General features: G+C 39.3%; 1 protein-coding gene across 1 annotated transcript in view; it reads left to right on the forward strand.

Annotated features, from left to right (window-relative positions):
* Adgrv1 (adhesion G protein-coupled receptor V1) overlaps window positions 1-23587 on the forward strand; it is a 504170-nt gene that overhangs the window by 417344 nt on the left and 63239 nt on the right. Inside the window, exon 89 of the mRNA XM_085830825.1 lies at window positions 20733-20854. Within this exon, the coding sequence (XP_085686951.1) occupies window positions 20733-20854 (122 nt within the window). The remainder of the gene's footprint in view (window positions 1-20732; window positions 20855-23587) is intronic.

Genomic DNA, 23587 nt, shown 5'->3' on the forward strand with positions numbered 1-23587 from the left:
AAGACAGACAGACACAGAGACAGACAGACAGACACAGACAGACACAGACACAGACATACACACACACATACACACACACAGAAAGAGAGAGAGAGAGAATACATCTTTGAGAATAAACCAAACAATACCATCTACCTTACTGCTCTAGTACTATATCCCTGTGGACTATTCTAGCCATGACTTGAAATTCACATGAATATTCAAGAGTATGGAGGAAAGAGATGCTGGAATTAAATCTAAAAAAAAAAAAACCCAAAAAACAAAAAAAAAATAAACAAAATAAGCAAACAAACAAACAAACAAAAAACACCCCAAAAGATTACATAAAACATTGACATACAGAGAAAGAAAAATGTAACAATCTACTATTAGATACAGGTTACTGTGTTTAAATTATTTACTCAATAGCACACAAAAAATTGTCAAAACAAGTATTTATTAGGTTTTTTTGTTCTTTTTGTTATGGATGTGCAGGTTGGTTAGTATTGTTTTTTTATGTGTATTTTGCCTGATTGTATGTCTGTACACCACGAGCATGCCTTATGCCTGTGAAAGTCGGAAGAGTACACAGGATCCACATGGACTAAGATTATGGGTGGTGGTTAGCTATCATGTGGATGCTAGAATCAAACCTGGATCTTCTAGAAGGATCCAGTAAACCATATCTCCCCACCCCAAGGTTTTTTGTTGTTGTTTTTGGTTTGTTTGTTTGCTTGTTTGTTTTTTCTATTTTGAGATAGGTCTTGATCCTTGCTGTCCTGGAACACACTATGTAGACCAGATTGGCTAGAAACTTATAGAGATCTGCCTGTCTGTGACTCTCAGATGCTGAGATTAAAGGCATGTACCACCATGCCTAGTGATTTACGATTTTGTTTTGCTTTAATTGAATCCTTCCCATTAAATCATATGCATGGGGTTTGACTTCGGAGGATCTTTCTCAACACAATTGGTTCCCCTTTTCTATTCTCTGAGATTGCTAATAAGAATGAGCAATACGGAATTAGTTCATTCCTTTCGTATAAAAATCCCTGCCCCACCTGTGTATAGTGTGCTGTTGGACAATGGCAAGTGTTTATGTAACACAGATACCAGATTGCTTTGTGGTCAGCTGTACATTCCTGAGAACAGTTCTGTATGTGGGTGTGATGTTCATTTTCTGCATTTACAGACATAGTCATTTAACAAGAGAGCGTAATCCACCCACACCTTTTGAGCAATGCAGCATTATTTCTAAGGAGAGGCAATCCCCTTGTAATCTAATAGCAAATGGAAGACGAAATGTAATCGATCACATTGAAAAAGAAACAAGGCAGGGGTGCAGCGGTGAGCTCCTTCAGTCCCAACACTCAGGTAGAGGCAGGCAGATCCCTGTGATAAAGCAGTCAAAGTTTAAAAAGAAGTAAAATTTAAAATTGTGTTTTCTAGTAGGATGGCCAAAGTACAAAGTTAAAGGAGCAATGAGTTTTGAGGTAAGCCGCCATCTATCCAGTCTGAGGCTCTATCAGAAAATGGTTCTAGGGACTGGCGTATGTGACAACCCACAAACGTATTTTCTTCAACACACAGAGTCATCATTAGTGTTAATGATTATGAGATGTTTTGTTATTTGAGTCAAGACTCTGGCACTGAATTTAAGCCTGTTCAATCCTAATGACTGCTCTCTGATGGATACTCAAATCAAGAGTCACATTTAACAAGTTACTAGTAACTGCTACTACTAGTTACTAGTAGTTAATAGTAGCCTATTTTCTAAATAATATGAGGCCATCTAGTAGGATTCAAAATGGCAATATAGTGTCCATTTCTGGTGCTCTGATAGCTGTGTGGAAGGAACTACTACCGTGTGACCCAGCACATTTTTAAAGGAGTGTCACAGCTCTTTACCTCTGAGAAACTGGTAACAATATTACAAAGCCAGGATAAGCTTGTCTTTGACTATTACTTCACCGGTTCCATGTTTGTTTTAGAACTCTGCTGTCTAAGAGCATTTGCCACTTTCATTTGGTAAAGCACTCTTCAAAAATTTCTCGGTCAGCTGTTAATGAATGCTATTCCCTTGTCCATGAGTCCAAGAAAGTTTAGCAGCACAGGAAGACAACCGTGAATTTCACCTTTTCTTAGGAGTCACAGTCATAACCAACTCCTCCATCACCACGCAGCAGGGCATTAGCTGGCAACTCTAAAGTATGTGGTTCAAATAGAATTACTCTAATAACAGTTTTTGCAAGGTTGATGTGGGTCTGTCTCATATAACTTGGTTATTCTCCTTAGATTCAAAATTATAGCCTGCAAATTGAAAATTATATATAGCTCTTGCAAGGCAAGACCATAATTCTAGGCTTTCACCACTTCTTTTCGGTCCATATAAATCACACCCAAAGCAGGTTTGACACTGAGCTGTCTTTTAACATCCTTGTGAGCCAAGTCTGCCATTAGCCAAGTCCTGATGCTTAAATTCTCCGTAGACCTTAAGATGCTGGGGAATAGACTCACATTCCTTCAACCCTGCAAAATATACTCTCAGCTAGTATTGACTTCTGTCCCATGGTCCAGGACCTCACCTCCACAGTTCCTCCAATGCCATCCTTCACAGCTCTATAAGTATCAGCTCCCTATATTTGAAGGTGCTAAGTATAGGCCTATGCTATGGATATGATCACTCAGGCTTCCTTTGCCCATGACTGTGGACCATAAGCCACTGGTAAGTCTCATTATCAGCATATTTTAAGTGGCATGGAATGGACAGAATGGGATGGTGGCATGACACAGCATAGAATGTATTGAGTGTGAGAAAATAAGCTAGTATTTATGCAGCTCTTCTCTCTAGAATTTGCAGTTCACAAATACATTGCTTTCTATGATCTGTGATCGATACAGAGTTTCACCTTCATGAATTTAGGACAGATCTGTCTCCTTCAGTGGTATTCGAATTGGTATATGACTATGGCAATCTTGAATAAAATCGACTGATTCTGGAAGTAGTCAATGCCTGTCACCCCATTTCTCTCTGTCTTTCCCCAGTTCCATAAAAATTAAGTAATTGGGATGGCAAGATGGCTTAAGAGGTAAAGGTTCTTGATACGAAGCCTGAAGACTGAGTTCAGTCTCCAGATTATCCTCTTATTTCACATGGACATGGAAGCATTCAGCTACCTACCCCCAAAATAAATACATATAATTTAAATGTAACAGAGTAATCAGAGGGATCTGTCCCTGGGGGAAAGTTATTGGCAGGCAGCCTCGCCTGCAACCCACAGCCATCATTTTTCTAGCATGCCTTCTCTGCACCTTAAAGCCCCTCATCACTTTTCCTCTCCTTTCCTTATCCCATGTGTGTGTGTGTGTGTGTGTGTGTTCTTTTGTCTTTAGGTAGAAGGTGAGGGAAATAAATTGTGGGCAGGGAAACTTAGCTATCAGTTCTCTGTTAACTGCAGCAAAGCTATTTCTACAGAGATGTGAACTAAAATTGGACTCTTACTTATTAATTTACCTATATTTGAGTCCCTTCCTTCATAAGGAAGGTGCAAGACTATGCACTTAAGAGTGTTTTCATGGACTTTGTACAGAAAAGAATATCACAGATACAACTATATTTAGATTTTCTGTAGAAAAAGAACTAATAGGTAGTATACATGCATTGATAAATGAAAGATAAGTATGTAGGTAGATAAATGATGAATAAATAGATGATATGTAGATAGATGACAGAAAATAGAGAGGTGGCAGATAGATGACTGGAAGACATGAAGATAGACATCTCCAGGGAAAGTGATATAATGTAAAGTGCTAACTTCTTTGATTATGAAGACTGGGAAGTCTCAAAATCAGCACCTACAATTGGAGAGTCTGGATGCCTGTGGTGTTGGTCAAGGACATAAGAATAAAGGAAGGGAATTCTGGTCTGAGTCTGAAGGTTTGAGAGCCAAGAGCACAGTGAACAGGGAAGACCTATGTACCAGACCACACAGTCAGGCCGAGAAAAGGTACAGCTCTACCCTCTCTTATGCCTTTGTGTTCTGTGTAGGCCCTTAGTGAGTTGGTTGATGACCACTCACATTGAGGAAGGCTATCTTCTTTATCCAAAATTCAAATGCCCATCTTTTTCTGAAACATCCTAAAAGACACACCCAAAAGTTTAAACAGCTATTAAGTCTCTTATCAAGTTAACAAATAAAATCAAGACTTGCATAACTTACATAATAATTTGGTGCTTATAAATGCTATGAAGTTTAAAAAATAAATTCATAAAGAGGAAGAGAATGTAGAAAAGAAACTGCTAAATGGTTAGATATTTTTAAATATTTTAAAAGACATAATGATTCTTTAAGGATTTTGTACAAGGAACTATTGATCATACTCATTCACCCTTCTTTACTCTCCCTAGACCTACCCTGACTCCCCTACCATTCCCCAATTTTTTGTCTTCTTTTTATTTATTTTTATAACCCATCAACTATAATTTGTGCTACTGATATATCCTGGTTATAGGACCATCCACTGGACTGTGGTCAACCACCAGCAACTATACCCTTAAAGAAAACTGACTTTTTCTTCCCAAGAACCATACATTTTCTACAGTTCTTTATTTTTCAGTGGAATCTCAAAACACACACACACACACACAAATGTGGACTAGCTTGATATTGTGCACATCTGGTGCAGGTCATGGGCAGAACGGTTGCTCCATTCTTCCCTGACCTCAGGCTATTAGAATATTTTTGCCTCCCCCTACCACTAAGGACGGTGAGCCTTGGGGTTAATATATATGTGTGTGTGTGTGTGTGTGTGTGTGTGTGTGTGTGTGTGTTTATATGTGGTATATATGTGAAGATATGTATATGTGGAATTCTCAGTTACAAATGGGGTGTACATATATATATATATATATATATGTATATATATGTGTGTGTGTATACAATAGTATATATATATGTATGTGTGTGTATATATATATATATATATATATATATACTATATATGTGTGTGCCTCATTTGTAACTGAGAATTCCACAAATACTTTTTAATTTGATCAATTTCTTTCTTTATTAACCACCATCCACACTGTACAAAGAAGATGCACTGATGAGGGCTAAGTGCACTAATCTATATGTATAGAGATAGGAATTTAGAAAGCCCTTTGAGCCTACATCCGCTTAATGGAATTGTAATCTGTTTATTGTAGGCCTCTGGGCTCCACAGCTATGGGTTGTGTGGGTTATTGGCCAGATTTATGATGCTGTGCATGCATGGGTTTCCTCTTGAGGAGCAGACTTGAAGTAGTTGTTTACACCATAAGATTCATGCCACTACTGCACCCTTGGCCTTTTGTTGCTACAAAAAAGGGGTTGGACAGAACATTTTCAGTCACAGTTTGAATGTGGTAGAGCTTCTTCAAAACACTTAAGATCTTGTTGCAGAAGTACTGAAATGAGAAAGACGTTCTAATATTAGAACCATGTTTAGGACGTGTGATCAGAGATTGGAAAAACAAGGTGACCAAATGTGGTGAAAGTTGTTTCTATAAATAAAAGCACACCCATGAGTGTTGTTTTTCTTAATGTAGTCCACATATTGGCCTAATGCTGATTGACCAGTTCTGAGACATGAATGTCTTGCATTTTTAAAATATGCCCATATGCTTCCAGGTATATTTGAAAACATTGGTGAGTGCTTGTGTGTTGTAGAATCAGTGCTAAAACAGGGTAAGAAGTCCACATGCACACTATAATCTCACCAAAAAGTAAGTCAGATCCCAGAAGCATCCTTGTAACCAAATAGCTATTAATTTCACATTGGGAAACAGGCTTTTGAAACAAGACCTTTTGATACCCTCCCCCCCCCCGACAATTTACCTATTTTTCTAATTGAAAATTAGTACCCTGGCAGAAATAATCCCATAGCTATCTTAACGTCCCACCGTTTGATCATCACACTTGTTGTTCTGGACTGATGAGTCTGTTTTAGTACTATATTCCTAACTGTAAAACTCTGGAGGTCAGTGAGGTAAGACTGAAACAAGTACTTTAGAAGCTTGCAAACACGTGATAAACTTCAGCCTCATGAATGAGGTGTTATTTTTACAATGAGGTCATAACTGTTGTCACTGCATGCATAATGGGTGAATTAAAAAAAGTTATGAAAGCAATAGGCTTTCTCCACAAACCACAGTTAAATTCACTGAAATGACACACATCCTCACCACAACCCAAAACAAACAAAAATAAATAAATAAATGAATGAATAAATAAATAAGGACATGGGATGCGGTCCATCAGCACTGCTGTGAAGAACGGGCTTCCCAGGGACAGCAGCTCTAACACAAACACAACTCTTCCTGCTACTGTGTACAAGAAACTTTAAAATACTTTGTGTATCACATTAGTATCTTTTGATTTTTTTTTTTATAAAACTGCTTCTATTCTTCAGAAATTTCGTACATGAGTGCATTGTCTTTAGGTCCTATCCATCACCTCTCCCCACATTCAATTCTCCTAGATCCTTACAACCCAAGTCCTTACCTAACTTTATATATATATATACACATATACATATATATATGTATGTATATATATATATATATACACATACATATATATATGTATGTATATACATATATATTACACACATATATTATACATATGTGTGTATTTATAAGCATGTGATGTATATGTGTATATATGTATATATGTGTCCTCACTTAAGCTTTCCCCCTCTTGGCATTTTCATGCCTCCAATGTAGAACTTTATCTTCATACATACTTGGTTTAACAGTCTTCCCCCTTTTGTAATAATATGCACATCACAATGTTTTTAATATCCACTTAATTATCATTAAGCATCATTAACTATACAGTTAATTATCACCAGCTGCCACCATGCTATGTAACCATCAGTGCTATCAAAATATCCTGAAGCTTTTAATTGTCCCAAACAGAAACTCTGTGTCTACTGCAGGGTAGCTCCTTGCTACAGCCCTCCTGGTTCCCGGTAACCTTCGTTCTCTTTTCTGTCTCAGTGATTTGCTTACTACCTGGATGCCAGGAACGTTATTTGTCCTTTTGTGTCCATATTATTTCACCCAGCCAAACATTTTACAAAAGGTTCATTTATACTGTAGTGCATAACAGGATCCCATTCTTTTGTAACCTAGGGTACCTTTGTCTTAACAAAAATACCAGACAAAAAAATGTCATACCTGACAAACATCAACACTTACTTCTTGGGGTTTACAGTGAGAAGTCCCAGACAATGCTGCCAATGGTCTGGTGTTTGGTAAGGACCCCACATTGGTTCACAAGTAATGGCATCCTCACGGTCTTCACATGTTGAAAGGAGCAAGGCAGCTTCCTAAAGCCTTGTTGATATAGTCTCATCCTTTTCATGACTCCCTATGACTGCACTGGGTGATATCACAACACACCTAAGTATGTTTTGTTTATGGTTAGAGGACATTTGGCTGTTTCAATTGGTTATTGTTACTGACACTCTGTGAACATTGATGTACAAGCAAAGGTTTCTGTCCCCTACTTTCACTTCTTTGGGATAAAGCTAGAGCTGAAATGTGTGGGTCCTGTGGTAATTCTCTGTTTACCTTTTAAGGGCCCAACATATGCTTCCATAGCAACTCCTCATTCCATTCCCATCAGTGGTGCTCACCTGCTCTAGGGTTCCTCTCACTTTCCCTCTTCACTTTCCACTTTCAGCTTTCTGATTTCTCCAGAGTAGCTGCCATAGTGAGTATGAATGATAGGGTTTTTTTTTTTTTTTTTTTTTTTTTTTTGTAGCCTTGGGTTTTCTCTCTGTGGCTAGTTATGTTGCATATCTTTTGAAATGTTTATCACACATTTGCTTATTTCCTTTAGAGAAACATCTTTCCCAGTCTTTCTCACTTTGGAATTGGACTGTCTGGAGACTTTCCTTTGGTTTTTGAGTTGTGGAAATTCTTTGTATCTTGTGCTTAACATTGTGTTTTCATAGATTTTCTTGTCCCGTGGACAGAAAAATGCTGTGCTAAGGTCCCTTTTTACGGAGGACATTGAAATCGCTCTGTTTGATGCTAACAAAGCCATCTCTCAATATAAGTTATCTCTAATATTACCAACTGTTAAGTGTCTTCTTTGATAAGCATTGGCATATAGGCAAGAGATAAGTTCCTGGTCATTTATTATATGCAAATTCCCAGCTTGGCAATTATGAAACTGAAGTTATTTCCATTAAATGAATGATAACATCCAGCTTACCAAATTAAGTTCATGGTAGCATGGTAGCCATTTATCAACATTCTTCTCAACTTCCATCCTCGTTCTCTATTCTCCTTTTGCTGCGTTCCAAAGAATTTAAAACGTACCTCTTCAGATGTACATTAGCAAGAAAGCTGTTAGACTTGAGGTTCAGTACCTCTTGCTTGGATAGTCTCTTTCTAAGATGCTGTAACTCAATTAGAGACTTGCAGTTGTTGTTAAAGAAGTGCCCCCTCCTCCAGTTTTATAGGCTTCAAACCCACAAAATCCAGATATGCCTCTGGATGTTTCTTCCATCTGAAACCATCTTTTAATTACTGGATGCTTCTCTGCTGGAAAGCCAGCTTGGGGTCTGCTGCTAAGTGCAGAGTTATTTACGACAGGCTTTCTTCTTGTGGAGTTTGTACTCTGGAGTGCCAGACTACCACACTTCGTACAGATGGGAATAGGCTGTGAGTCCTCCTGGGCAGCAGGCCCAGCATGCTCTGTTGGCTTTAGCACTAACTACATAGTGCTTGCTTAGCTCTAGGCACTTGGAAGAACATGTCAACAAAATTCTGGAGCTGTACATCCAAATTGTGCAAATAAAATTATGCATGCCCTTTCATGCTCCACAAAGAGCCATGAATGGATATTTGTGTTTGTACAATGGAAGCAAAGAGTGCCATTTGTAGAAATGATGATGAATATTTGAAGCAGCTTCCCAGTCTCACCAGGGCCTTCTGACCCTTTAACTGAGCATGATTTAATTGGGGGATTTTTTTTTTTTTGAGACAGGGTTTCTCTGTGTAGATCTGGCTGTCCTGGAACTCACTCTGTAGACCAGGCTGGCCTTGAAATCAGAAATCCACCTGCCTCTGCCTCCCAATTGCTGGGATTAAAGGCATGTGCCACCACTGCCAGTCAGGAATTTTTTTTTTTATTATTAAAGTTTAAATCTGACCATATTTTCCCTTTTTTAGTTGCAAGACATTAATGAAAACAGAATCATTGATATAAATAAACCTATTTTATATTATCTAGTTTTTCCTATGAAATTATAATAACTCATGATTTTATACCAGTGTATCTGAGCAAGATATCAGCACAGTCTCCTACTAAGGCATATATATATATATATATATATATATATATATATGATTTTTCTTCCTCTTGCCACTTCTCTTTCTTATTTTCTTCTTTTCATTTTTCTTTTCTTTTCTCTCCCTCAACAATTCTATCCCAAACCCACTACTTGGTTCAGAGCTAGGTATGCATGTACCAAACGGTACACAACATTGAACTCAGTCTCTGCTATGGTCCTTTCAGTGGGCAGTAGGGTGCAGCGTAGAATCCAAAGTGAGTTTAGAAGTGAGTGGGTAAGGATGATAACATTAGAAACTAGGATCCATACAGGGAAGTGCATGGAACAGCTAAGTATATTGAGAGTAATGGGGAATGAACTGTTCAATGTCAGAGAACTCAGTCACAAAATGTGGATGGGGAATAAGCAGATGTAATGTTTTTGATGTTGGCAAGTAGAAGTAGTGACATAAATCAAGAAATCTCATGACTTAGAGAGATAGGCACCTATAGTTGTCAGTCCTACCAGTGCCGCACACTCTACTGTGCCATTTCTCTATAGTAAAATTAAGTCTTGAAATGAACAATTCACGAATTTTATTTTTTTATTTTTTTTGAAAGCACCTAGATTTTATTTTATTTTTTTATTAGGTAATTTCCTCAATTACATTTCCAATGCTATCCAAAAATCCCCAATACACTCCCCCCCCCAATCCCCCACCCACCCACCCCCACCCCTTGGCCCTGGCATTCCCCTGTACTGGGGCATATAAAGTTGGCAAGTCCAATGGGCCTCTCTTTCCAGTGATGGCCTATTAGGCCATCTTTTGATACAAATGCAGCTAGAGACAAGAGCTCTGGGGTACTGGTAAGTTCATAATAATGATCCACCTATGGGGTTGCAGTTCCCTTTAGCTCCTTGGGTACTTTCTCTAGCTCCTCCATTGGGGGCCCTGTGATCCATCCAATAGCTGACTGTGAGCATCCACTTCTGTGTTTGCTAGGCCCTGGCATTGTCTCACAAGAGACAGCTATATCTGGGTCCTTTCAGCAAAATCTTGCTAGTGTATGCAATGGTGTCAGCTTTTGGAAGCTGATTATGGGATGGATCCCTGGATATGGCAGTCTTTAGATGGTCCATCCTTTCTTCACAGCTCCAAACTTTATCTCTGTAACTCTTTCCATGGGTGTTTTGTTCCCAATTCCAAGAAGGGGCACAGTGTCCACACTTTGGTCTTCGTTCTTCTTGAGTTTCATGCGTTTAACAAATTGTATCTTATATCTTGGGTATCCTAAGTTTTTGGGCTAATATCCACTTATCAGTGAGTACATATTGTGTGAGTTCCTTTGTGAATATGTTACCTCACTCAGAATGATGCCCTCCAGATCCATCCATTTGCCTAGGAATTTCATAAATTCATTCCTTTTAATAGCTGAGTAGTACTCCATTGTGTAAATGTACCACATTTTCTGTATCCATTCCTCTGTTGAGGGGCATCTGGGTTCTTTCCAGCTTCTGGCTATTATAAATAAGGCTGCTATGAACATAGTGGAGCATGTGTGCTTCTTACCAGTTGGGACATCTTCAGGATATATGCCCAGGAGAGGTATTGCTGGATCCTCTGGTAGTATTATGTCCAATTTTCTGAGGAACCGCCAAACTGATTTCCAGAGTGGTTGTACCAGCTTGCAATCCCACAAACAATGAAGGAGTGTTCCTCTTTCTCCACATCCTCGCCAGCATCTGCTGTCACCTGAATTTTTGATCTTAGACATTCTGACTGGTGTGAGGTGGAATCTCAGGGTTGTTTTGATTTGCATTTCCCTGATGATTAAGGATGTTGAACATTTTTTCAGGTGCTTCTCTGCCATTCGGTATTCCTCAGGTGAGAATTCTTTGTTCAGTTCTGAGCCCCATTTTTTAACGGGGTTATTTGATTTTCTGGAGTCCACCTTCTTGAGTTCCTTATATATATTGGATATTAGTCCCCTATCTGATTTAGGATAGGTAAAGATCCTTTCCCAATCTGTTGGTGGTCTTTTTGTCTTATTGACGGTGTCTTTTGCCTTGGAGAAGCTTTGCAACTTTATGAGGTCCCATTTATCGATTCTCGATCTTACAGCGCAAGCCTTTGCTGTTCTATTCAGGAATTTTTCCCCTGTACCCATATCTTCGAGGCTTTTCCCTACTTTCTCCTCTATAAGTTTCAGTGTCTCTGGTTTTATGTGGAGTTCCTTAATCCACTTAGATTTGACCTTGGTACAAGGGGATAGGAATGGATCAATTTGCATTCTTCTACCTGATAACCGCCAGTTGTGCCAGCACCATTTGTTGAAAATGCTGTCTTTTTTCCACTGGATGGTTTTTGCTCCCTTGTCAAAGATCAAGTGACCATAGGTATGTGGGTTGATTTCAGGGTCTTCAGTTCTGTTCCATTGGTCTACTTGTCTGTCGTTATACCAGTACCATGCAGTTTTTATCACAATTGCTCTGTAGTACAGCTTTAGGTCAGGCATGGTGATTCCTCCAGAGGTTCTTTTATCCTTGAGAAGAGTTTTTGCTATCCTAGGTTTTTTGTTGTTCCAGATGAATTTGCAGATTGCCCTTTCCAATTCGTTGAAGAATTGAGTTGGAATTTTGATGGGGATTGCATTGAATCTGTAGATTGCTTTTGGCAAGATAGCCATTTTTACAATGTTGATCCTGCCAATCCATGAGCATGGGAGGTTTTTCCATCTTCTGAGATCTTCTTTAATTTCTTTCTTCAGGGACTTGAAGTTCTTGTCATACAGATCTTTCACTTCCTTAGTTAGAGTCACGCCAAGGTATTTTATATTGTTTGTGACTATTGAGAAGGGTGTTGTTTCCCTAATTTCCTTCTCTGCTTGTTTATCCTTTGTGTACAGAAAGGCCATTGACTTGCTTGAGTTAATTTTATATCCAGCTACTTCACCGAAGCTATTTATCAGGCTTAGGAGTTCTCTGGTGGAATTTTTAGGGTCACTTATGTATACTATCATATCATCTGCAAAAAGCGATATTTTGACTTCTTCTTTTCTGATTTGTATCCCCTTGATCTCCTTTTGTTGTCTAATTGCTCTGGCTAGGACTTCAAGTACAATGTTGAATAGGTAGGGAGAGAGTGGGCAGCCTTGTCTAGTCCCTGATTTTAATGGGATTGCTTCCAGCTTCTCACCATTTACTTTGATGTTGGCTACTCGTTTGCTGTATATTGCTTTTATCATGGTTAGATATGGGCCTTGAGTTCCTGATCTTTCCAAGACTTTTATCATGAATGGGTGTTGGATTTTGTCAAATGCTTTTTCAGCATCTAACGAGATAATCATGTGGTTTTTGTCTTTGAGTTTGTTTATATAATGGATTACATTGATGGATTTTTGTATATTGAACCATCCTTGCATCCCTGGGATGAATCCTACTTGGTCATGATGGATGATTGTTTTGATGTGTTCTTGAATTCGGTTAGCGAGAGCTTTATTGAGGATTTTTGCATCAATATTCATAAGGGAAATTGGTCTGAAGTTCTCTATTTTTGTTGGGTCTTTATGTGGTTTAGTTATCAGAGTAATTGTGGCTTCATAGAATGAGTTGGGTAGAGTACCTTCTGATTCTATTTTGTGGAATAGTTTGTGAAGAACTGGGATTAGTTCTTCTTTGAAGGTTTGATAGAACTCTGCACTAAACCCACCTGGTCCTGGGCTTTTCTTGGTTGGGAGACTATTAATGACTGCTTCTATTTCTTTAGGGGATATGGGACTATTTAGATCATTAAACTGATCTTGATTTAACTTTGGTACCTGGTATCTGTCTAGAAACTTGTCCATTTCATCCAGGATCTCCAGTTTTGTTGAGTATAGCCTTTTGTAGAATGATCTGATGGTGTTTTGGATTTCTTCAGGGTCTGTTGTTATGTCTCCCTTTTCATTTCTGATTTTGTTAATTAGAGTACTTTCCCTATGCCCTCTAGTGAGTCTGGCTAAGGGTTTATCTATCTTGTTGATTTTCTCAAAGAACCAGCTCCTCGATTGGTTGATTCTTTGAATTGTTCTTCTTGTTTCCACTTGGTTGATTTCGCCCCTGAGTTTTATTATTTCTTGCCGTCTACTCCTCTTGGGTGAATTTGCTTCCTTTCGTTCTAGAGCTTTTAGGTGTGTTGTCAAGCTGCTAATGTGTGCTCTCTCTAGTTTCTTTTTGGAGGCACTCAGAGCTATGAGTTTTCCTCTTAGAAATGCTTTCAGTGTGTCCCATAAGTTTGGGTATGTTGTGGCTTCATTTTCATTAAACTCCAGAAAGTCCTTAATTTCTTTCTTTATTCCTTCCTTGACCAAGGTATCATTGAGAAGAGTGTTGTTTAGTTTCCACGTGTGTGTTGGCTATTATTTATTTTGTTATTGAAGATCAGTCTTAGTCCATGGTGATCTGATAGGGTGCATGGGACAATTTCAATATTTTTGTATATATTGAGGCTTGTTTTGTGACCAATTATGTGGTCAATTTTGGAGAAGGTACCATGAGGTGCTGAGAAGAAGGTATATCCTTTCGTTTTAGGATAAAATGTTCTGTAGATATCTGTCAGATCCATGTGTTTCATAACCTCTGTTAGTTTCACTGTGTCCCTGTTTAGTTTCTGTTTCCATGATCTGTCCATTGGTGAAAGTGGTGTGTTGAAGTCTCCCACTATTATTGTGTGAGGTGCAATGTGTGCTTTGAGCTTTACTAAAGTATCTTGAATGAATGAGGCTGCCCTTGTATTTGGCACATAGATATTCAGAATTGATAGTTCCTCTTGGAGGATTTTACCTTTGATGAGAATGAAATGCCCTTCCTTGTCTTTTTTGATGACTTTGGGTTGGAAGTCAATCTTATCAGATATTATAATGGCTACTCCAGCTTGGTTCTTCCTACCATTTGCTTGGAAAATTGTTTTCCAGCCTTTCATTCTGAGGTAGTGTCTATCTTTTTCTCTGAGATGAGTTTCCTGTAAGCAGAAAATGTTGGGTCCTGTTTCTGTAGCCAGCCTGTTAGTCTATGTCTTTTTATTGGGGAGTTGAGTCCATTTATATTAAGAGATATTAGGGAGAAGTAATTGTTGCTTCCTTTTATTTTTGTTGTTAGAGTTGGTGTTCTGTTTTTGTGGCTGTCTTCTTTTAGGTTTGTTGAGGGATTACCTTCTTGCTTTTTCTATGACGTGGTTTCCGTCCTTGTATTGGTTTTTTTCTGTTATTATCCTTTGAAGTGCTGGATTTGTGGAAAGATAATGTGTGAATTTGGTTTTATCGTGGAATACTTTGGTTTCTCCATCTATGGTAATTGAGAGTTTGGCTGGGTATAGTAGCCTGGGCTGGAAATTGTGTTCTCTTAGTTTCTGTATAACATCTGTCCAGGCCCTTCTGGCTTTCATAGTCTCTGGTGAAAAATCTGGTGTAATTCTGATAGGCTTGCCTTTATATGTTACTTGACCTTTTTCCCTTACTGCTTTTAGTATTCTATCTTTATTTAGTGCATTTGTTGTTCTTATTATTATGTGTTGGAAGGAATTTCTTTTCTGGCCCAGTCTATTTGGAGTTCTGTAAGCTTCTTGTATGTTCATGGGCATCTCTTTCTTTAGGTTTGGGAAGTTTTCTTCTATAATTTTGTTGAATATATTTGCTGGTCCTTTGAGTTGAAAATCTTCATTCTCATCTACTCCTATTATCCGTAGGTTTGGTCTTCTCATTTTGTCCTGGATTTCCTGGATATTTTGAGTTAGGATCTTTTTGGATTTTGTATTTTCTTTGATTGTCGTGCCGACGTTCTCTATGGAGTCTTCTGCACCTGAGATTCTCTCTTCCATCTCTTGTATTCTGTTGCTGATGCTCATATCTATGGTTCCAGATTTCTTTCCTAGTGTTTCTATCTCCAGTGTTGCCTCAATTTGGGTTTTCTTCATTGTTTCTACTTGCCTTTTTAGGTCTTGGATGGTTTTATTCAATTCCATCACCTGTTTGGTCTGGTTTTCCTGCAATTCTTTAATGGATTTTTGTGCTTCCTCTTTAATGTCTTCTACCTGTTTAGCAGTGTTCTCCTGCAATTCTTTATGGGATTTTTGTGCTTCCTCTTTAATGTCTTCTACCTGTTTACCAGTGTTCTTTTGTATTTCTTTAAGTGTGTTATTAAAGTCCTTCTTGATGTCCTCTATCATCATCATGAGATATGCTTTTAGAACTGGGTCTAGCTTTTCCGGTGTGTTGGGGTGCCCTGGACTGGGCGAAGTTGGAGTGCTGGGTTCTGATGATGGTGAGTGGTCTTGGTTTCTGTTAGTAAGATTCTTATGTTTACCTTTCGCCTTCTGGTAATCTCTGGGATTAGTTGTTATTGTTGTCACTATTTAAAGATTGGAGCAGACTCTGTGTTCCACTCACCAGTAGTCTCAAAATCCTGTGGCGGGTGTCGTGGTTAGCTGGCGGGTGTAAGCAGACCCTGTGCTCTAGCTACCCCGGTGCTGTTCAGACCGGAAGAGGCTTGTGGCCCTACTCAGGCTGGATTTCTGCCTCCCCAACCAAAGCAGTCTCAGGTCCCGCGGGATTGGACTGGAGCAGAAGCTGTGTTCCACTCACCAGAAGTCTCAAAATCCTGTGGCGGGTGTCCTGGGTAGCTGGCGGGTGTCAACCGACCCTGAGCTCTAGCTACCCAGGTGCTGGTCAGACCTGAAGAGGCTTGTGGCCCTACTCAGGCCGGTTTTCTGCTTCCCTTACTAATGCAGTCTCAGGTCCTGCGAGCAATTGGATTGGAGCAGAAGCTGTGTTCCACTTACCAGAAGTCTTAAGATCCTGTGGAGGGTGTTGTGGGTAGCTGGCGAGTGTCAGCCGACCCTGCGCCCTAGCCTCCCCGGTGCTGGTCTGACCGGAAGAGGCTTGTGGCCCTACTCAGGCCGGATTTCTGCCTCCCCAACCAAAGCAGTCTCAGGTCCCGCGCGATTGGACTGGAGCAGAAGCTGTGTACCACTCACCAGAAGTCTCAAAATCCTGTGGCGGGTGTCGTGGGTAGCTGGCGGGTGTCAGCCGACCCTGAGCTCTAGCTACCCAGGTGCTGGTCAGACCTGAAGAGAGCCAATTCACGAATTTTAATTACACATCATGTTGAGTAGCAATTACAGCTTGTGCCATAATGTTCTGTGCAGACTGAGACACAATCACCACATTGTCCAGTGTGTCTACACTGGACATATATCCACAGTGTATGTACATCCACACTGTGTACATCCAAACTGCATACATCCACACTGTGTTGCAGGAAATATTTAAAAAATTAGATCTTCTAAGCTATCAACTGCTACCCTCGGCCCTGGCAACCCCGTTGCCTCCATGACTAGCACCAAGAAGCGACCGCACATCTCATGGTCCCCTGTTGCAGATTCTGCTCACATTCCCAGCCATCTAGCCCCTGTGCTCAGGGGTCCCAAAACCCAGTAACCCAGTAAAATCAAATCTCTAGAGGCTTGTAATATGTGAGTCAGAATTATATTGATAAATCCTCACCCCACAAAATGCCCACACAATGAACTCAGAGCCAATTGATATTGATTTAAATCTCCCACCTAGATAAAACAAATTGTCCTGTAATTACCCATCCCTTCTGAGATATTCATAGCTACCTGTGGCTATTTAAAGCCATGCGAATCTGGATCATCTCCCTCTTTCTCCATCTTTCTTCCTTCTTCTCCTCATCATATTTCCTCTCCCCTCTCTTCCTTCTCCCCCAAACTTGTTAGCTCCAGCTTCCCTTCCACTGCCCAGTCACCAGCTCTAGCATTTATTTTACAAGTTAAGGTGGGGAGAAGGTTCACAAGAAGTCACCTGTGTACATGATTCACTTGTCATCTGCAACCCCCTCCTGGGAAAGTGGAATTAGCATCAAAATACAAACAGCACAAGGACTATTCACAACAACACTGCATATATATCCATACTGTACATCTATCAACACTGTATGTGTATCTACACTGTATGTACATCCATACCATATGTGTATCTACCCCGTATGTACATTCACATTGTACATATATCCACACTGTATGTACATCCATATTGTACATGTATCCATACTCTATATGAATCTACACTGTATGGATATCCACACTGTACATATATCTACACTATATATAATAAACTGCCTATTTATTAGCCACTTAAGAAGCTATCAGTCAGCTTTCAGGTTGACTGCTCAAGTATTGTATTTCTTGGGTACAGATAACACTTAATGGTAGCTCCGAAGAGCAAGAATAGTGAAGCTGGCAATGTTAATGTGCCAAATAGAAGCCATCAAGTGAAAAGGCAAATATTGTCAACATTATCATTAACAGGTGACATAAAAAACAGGATACAGTGCACATTTTCATACATATATCTGAGAATGTATCCTCTAAGAACCAGTAGAAGCAATATCATTGAATCATGAAATTAATCTTAAATTACCCTCTACCAAGAGAAAACCTTCATAATCAACAAATATTTTGTATAACAAGAAATTACATTAAACTTGAGTCAGTGCATATGCTATTGGGAGCAGGTGTGTGTGTGTGTGTGTGTGTGTGTGTGTGTGTGTGTGTGTGACAGTTGCTGGCTATTGAGACCCCCTAGGAGTACCAAAAGCAAGTGACCATGTCCACCTGTATGTCATACAGATCATTCAAATTCTCTCCTAAAAGAACCTGGAACCAGAGTAGAGAATGTCTGAAACATCTTGGGCAAGTGCCAATAGAATTGTAGAGAAAGGAAACGACATGGAAGCCACAAGTAAGGACTCCAGCTATGGGCAACTGAGCATCAAAATAAGATAAATATTAATGAATAATACTCTTCTAAATGTAGTAGGAATGTCTCAGTCCAAACTATAAAAGTGACTAAACATTTGGTAGTGGAAAAAAGATATTTATATAGTCTCTAAGGTGTGCCACACAAGATACTTGTTATTTACAAAGGTTTCCACTGTTAAGAAGGCTAATTTTAATGGAAAATCTATGCAATCCCATACCCAAGTGACCAGAATGAGTATCTTCATTACCCGGACAAACTGAGTTTCTAGGTTAAAATATCCATTATCACGTGTTGTCTACATTTACATTCCAAATGTCAACATGAAAAAATCAAATAAACTCAAATTTTAGAGTACTTGTTCTAGTTTCAGTCCTGTTCCTATGATAAAATGCTCTAACTAAAGCAACTGCAAGGGGAGAAAGGGGTTTTTTGTTTGTTTGGTTGGTTGGTTGGTTTTTGGTTTTTGGTTATTTTTTTTTTCTCACAGTTAGTTCAAGAGAAAAGAAATCAAGGTGGCTGGAACATATGACAGCTGGTCACCTCACAGCCACATGTATACCTGCTTACTTGTTTGCCTGTGTTCAGTTTGATTTTCCTACCCTTATACAATCCAGGTCCCTTGCCTAGGGAATGGAACCACCAAGAGTGGACTGGGTCTTCTTCACATCAATTAACATTAGCAATCAAGGCAATCCCTGTAGTTATGAACACAGGGCAACCCAATAGCAATGATCTCTCACTAACAACCTCTTCCTCAGGTGATTCTAAATTGAGTCAAGCTGAAATGTAAAGCTAACCAGCACAGTACTCTACAAGAGAAACTGCCTGTAATAAATCAGTATGTCAGAGTCAAAGATCTCAACCATTTGGGTTCAAAGGAATACAGAGATGCCAACAATGCAACTCTGGCTCTCACTGGACAGAGGAAATTGTTAGAATAACTGAATGGTGTTTGTGAGATCGCTCAGTGGGTAAAAGTGTTTGTCATGCAGGCATGATGGCCTGAGTTTGAAACCCAGAATCCACTGTGAAAGGACAAAATCAGTTCCTGAAAGTTGTCCTCTGGCTAACACACATGCTGTGGAATGCAGTTGCCCTCACTCAGGCACACAAGCAAAATGCATGCATACATATATACATACATACATACTATATTCAATACATATGTACATACATACTTACAAACATACACATACATCCTACATATCATGTATATATAATACATAGACACATACATACACACAAAAATTCATTCATACAAAATAATAAATTAAAATTTAAAAATAATAACCAAACGGAACTTGAGGGTGTTTCAGTGTTGCTTTCTTCATTTTTGAAACTGTCTATAAAACAGTATATCTTTGTAGAAAATACAAAATGTAGTATTTACAGAGTAAAGAAGATGCAGTTGACAACTTCCAGGTAAATTTTTAAGACCACAAAGTCCTGTAGCCATACTGACATTACATCTAATCTGCATTTTTGCGGTTGTTTCAGAACAAAATAAAATTTTTTAATTGCTAAAGTCATATCTAACTACTCAAATCCCCAGAGTGTGTGAGGATTTTTAAGTGCTGCTCATGGATGATCAGGACTCTCCTGGGAGTTCCTGCAGTAGTCTATCCTCATGCATTTCAATATCATGAAAATATATTTATGTATGACTGCTTTAAGATTTCATTAATTTTCTAAAGTACACATAGATTGTGATATCACTATTAAAATCTTTTCTGTAAAGACATCTGAAAACTCTAATAGCATTCCCTCACTAAATCAGAGACAAGTGGGAATGACCATGGTCCTGTGACCCAGAATCACTGTTAGAGAAGCTGGAGAGAGAGATAGATCTGTGGTTGAGAGCACTGCTGCCCTTTCAGGGGACCCAGATTCAATTCCCAGCACACACCAGTTGACTCACCACTGTCTGTAACTTGTTTCACAGCATCTGACACCCTCTTCTGGCTTCAGCAGGTCATACAAAACATTCAGGCAAACACACATACACAAAAAATAATAAAAATCAACTTATAGCTCCCGTGACACAATGGACCCATTGTGCAGGGTACTTAGTATGGAAACCATCAGGACAACTGCACAAGAGCATGATGGGTAGAACACACGTCCCCTGATGGCAACTGAGTCAGTCACTTCATCTCCACTTGGAACAGTCACAATACATTTTATTATCTTCTCAAGGAAATAAAAGCTGAGTATCATGCAAAGAACTTTAAACGTCATGATTTTAATGCCATGTTGGAGTATGCTTACTGTAGAGCACAGGGCTACCTCAAGAAATTTGGGAATCTTTGTGCTTGTTCCTGCGACTTCCCACACAGTCCAGCAGGTGGTAGCCTAGGCAGGGACAAATGTCTTCCTTCTCTTTCCCCAAGTGGCAAGCAGACCCATATGAAAACCCAGAACTATGTGGCTCCGCACAATGCCTTCCCTCCTCCACACAGGAAAAGGAAGGATTTCCAAGGTTGTTTCCTGGATGGGTATTAGGGTATAGACCATCTACCATGAGAAGGAGTCCAAACTAATACTGTGTTTACATGTGATTAATCATGCAATATTCTGAACATCTTTCCTTGTCTTCTTTGTGATTTCCAGAAATTCCTCTGATTTTATATCTCTTCGCCCTGATTTCTGTGACATGGCTTTGGGGAGGACTGCATATGGCCTACAGACACTTCTGGATGTTGGTTCTCTTTGTCATTTTCAATAGTCTGCAGGTAAGCCAAGCCTTACAGGCAATACACATTTAATGAATGCAAAGCACCAAGTGTCAATGCTCAAAACGTAAGAGTCTACATAAAGTTGAGTTTGTGTGCACAATGGCATACAACATTTTAGAGTAATATGGTAGGAGTTAAATATTTAACATTTGAATTTGGCAGAAATTCCAACTTTCTTATCATGCACACATAAAAAGGGAAAGTATTTACTAGTTTATTTTCAGCAATATTGAGTAACTGCAAAACTGTGTTTCTTTATGGATAGTTTTAATCAGATGGTAACGATGGAGAAACAATCCACATACATGGGGCATGTGTATCTACACATTAGTTCAATTGAACAGTAAATTGATGGTTAAGCAATTTCCTCTTAATGTTTAGATATAAGAAAATTTCAGTGACTAAAAGTTATATTTGACCCCTTCTCAAGTCCAATAATAGCAAGTTTAAATTAATTTGAAAAATATGTTTAAGTTTTATAACTGAGGGCTATAGCTATAACAAAAAATGAAAACTGATTTTCAGAGCTTTTGTGAAATGGGAAGATGTTGCATTCTAAAATTATCAAATGAAACAAATGAACACATTTTTTTCTTATTTTCCAACGTGAAAAAAAGTCTCAGACTAAAATAGTTCAATAAAATTACCAAAACTGCTTTTACATACTCATTATTTGTTTATTGTCTTATAAAATGGATATGTGCATAAATACACATGCTTAGAATCATGCAGCTGAGATATGATTCAGTGGTAGAGCATTTACATAGCACACAGGAGGTCTATGGGTCACTACCTAGTCTTAAAAGCAGAAGAGAAGAGGAGGGGGAGACACATTCTTTAAACAGAATACAAGGTACATGATGACATTTGATCAAAGTACATTATCTGGTTAGGAAGGGGAAACTACAAAGTGACCTAAAAGTTTGAATCTAGAGAGTACATGGGCACCTCTGCATAGGCACAGTGGAAGTTCACTGGTACTGTCAATACCTAGAGAAGACTGCCACACTACTGTAGGACCAATGATTGAAATGAGTAAACCATCAGCTATAAGATATGCCACAGCTGGTGACATTTACACCAAGTATTGTGAAGGCTGAAGGACCATTTCCCTCTGCCTGTACCAGTATGTACTCTAAGTGGAAAGGTAGGAAGTTAGGCCAACTTTAAATACCTAAGTTCTAGCAGAATTAAGATCAAGGTCCATACTGATAGCTTGCTGTTGTGTGACAAAATTTTCCTGGGGAGATGAAACACACCCCAGATAGGGAGCCTTGACAGACCAAAGGATAGATACCACCAAAGTCCAATTTGGTGAACCAATGAGTTTCACTGGGGTCACTTAAAGGATATAGGTAAGGGGTTTTGACAGGAGCAGAAACAACTCAAAACACAGCTGCATCAGCAAGGTCTACTCTAGCATGGGTGTCAGATCACAATAGCAGGGATTCTGAAGTACACTGCACAGTCTGCAGGTAGCTCAACCAACAGGTAGGAGACTGTTCTCAGGTGCCTCAGCTGCCCTAAACCTCTTTTAAGCAGATCAGCTGGCTTTTGCTTCTTCCTGGAAGCTGGTCTTGTCTGAGAGTCTTCTTAGTAACTGGGCTCTGTTTACACTGGCAGCGAAGGGCCTAGTGAATCTAGTCAGTTTCAGGTACTTCCTGAAGCTAATTTTTAGTTGTTTAGCTCCCTGTTTAAGCAGCTCACAAGCAGGGTGGAGTGTTTTGATCTCGGAGAAAACTGTTACACAAGACTTGCACATGTATTTTACTTGGCAGCTTCCCTATGGTACACAGGTGTGGTGCAGATCTTTAATATTTGCTGCAGACCTTTAAAAATTGAAAAACATTGAAAACTTGAACTTCTGACTTACAAGGTAACGCGTAGATGGTGGTTTTTTTTTTCAAGCTCTGAGAAGAAACCTTTCATGTAGAGTATATGACTTCATATTATATGTGGTACATTTTATTGCTTGTAACTGAATCCATAACACCCCTTCTGCTTGTTAGACAAATGAAGAATGTGTGGCTGACAACGGGCTATTTCGGGCTGAGAAAGCAAGGTTAGCTGAGGCTGTATACAAGAAGAGTGGTTAGTGTTGTCTAGATGAAGAAAATGGTTGATGGGATGAAAAGAGGAGACAGAAAGTGCAGGTTGACACAAATACCAGCTCCCGTACCCTTGAGATGCTCACCATCAGCCTAACCAAATATGAAGTCTTGGGTGTTTTGGTTGTTTTGCCTTGATGGATTTTATTGTCAATTTTTATCTTTTTCTCCCTTTAGATGTGGTGGCTGTTATGGGAAATATTACAAAAAGAACCTGCATGTTTCCACACTTGTGCCTCTGCCTTGGCAGCCTGGCTGGCCATGCACTGACAAGCAATGGGCAAACTGTTTTATTTCATGGAAACTCTCTGGCCTGGAGTTCCTGAAATATCTCCACCCAGCTCACTAGGTTCCCGCTGTCGGGTAGTTACCATGCCAGCCCCGTGCTTCAAATCTTTCACGACCTTTGTGGCACACATCAGGCAAACTCATGCTCTGCCACCATGCCTTTCTCTCTTGAACCTAGACAAGCAGCCATGTGAAGGGAAACACAACACAATCTTAGTTCAGAAACAATGGCAACTCAGACTCTGGGTGCAACAACTAAAACCTAATCTTGAAAGCCTTATTAAAATCCGATTGCTCCGTTGGCGAATCTTTGAGGATCCGTCCTGATAAGGGG

The sequence above is a fragment of the Mus caroli genome, unplaced genomic scaffold (assembly GCF_978045245.1).
Source record: "Mus caroli unplaced genomic scaffold, Mus_caroli_1 scaffold_15, whole genome shotgun sequence".
In the NCBI taxonomy this organism is placed as follows: domain Eukaryota; kingdom Metazoa; phylum Chordata; class Mammalia; order Rodentia; family Muridae; genus Mus; species Mus caroli.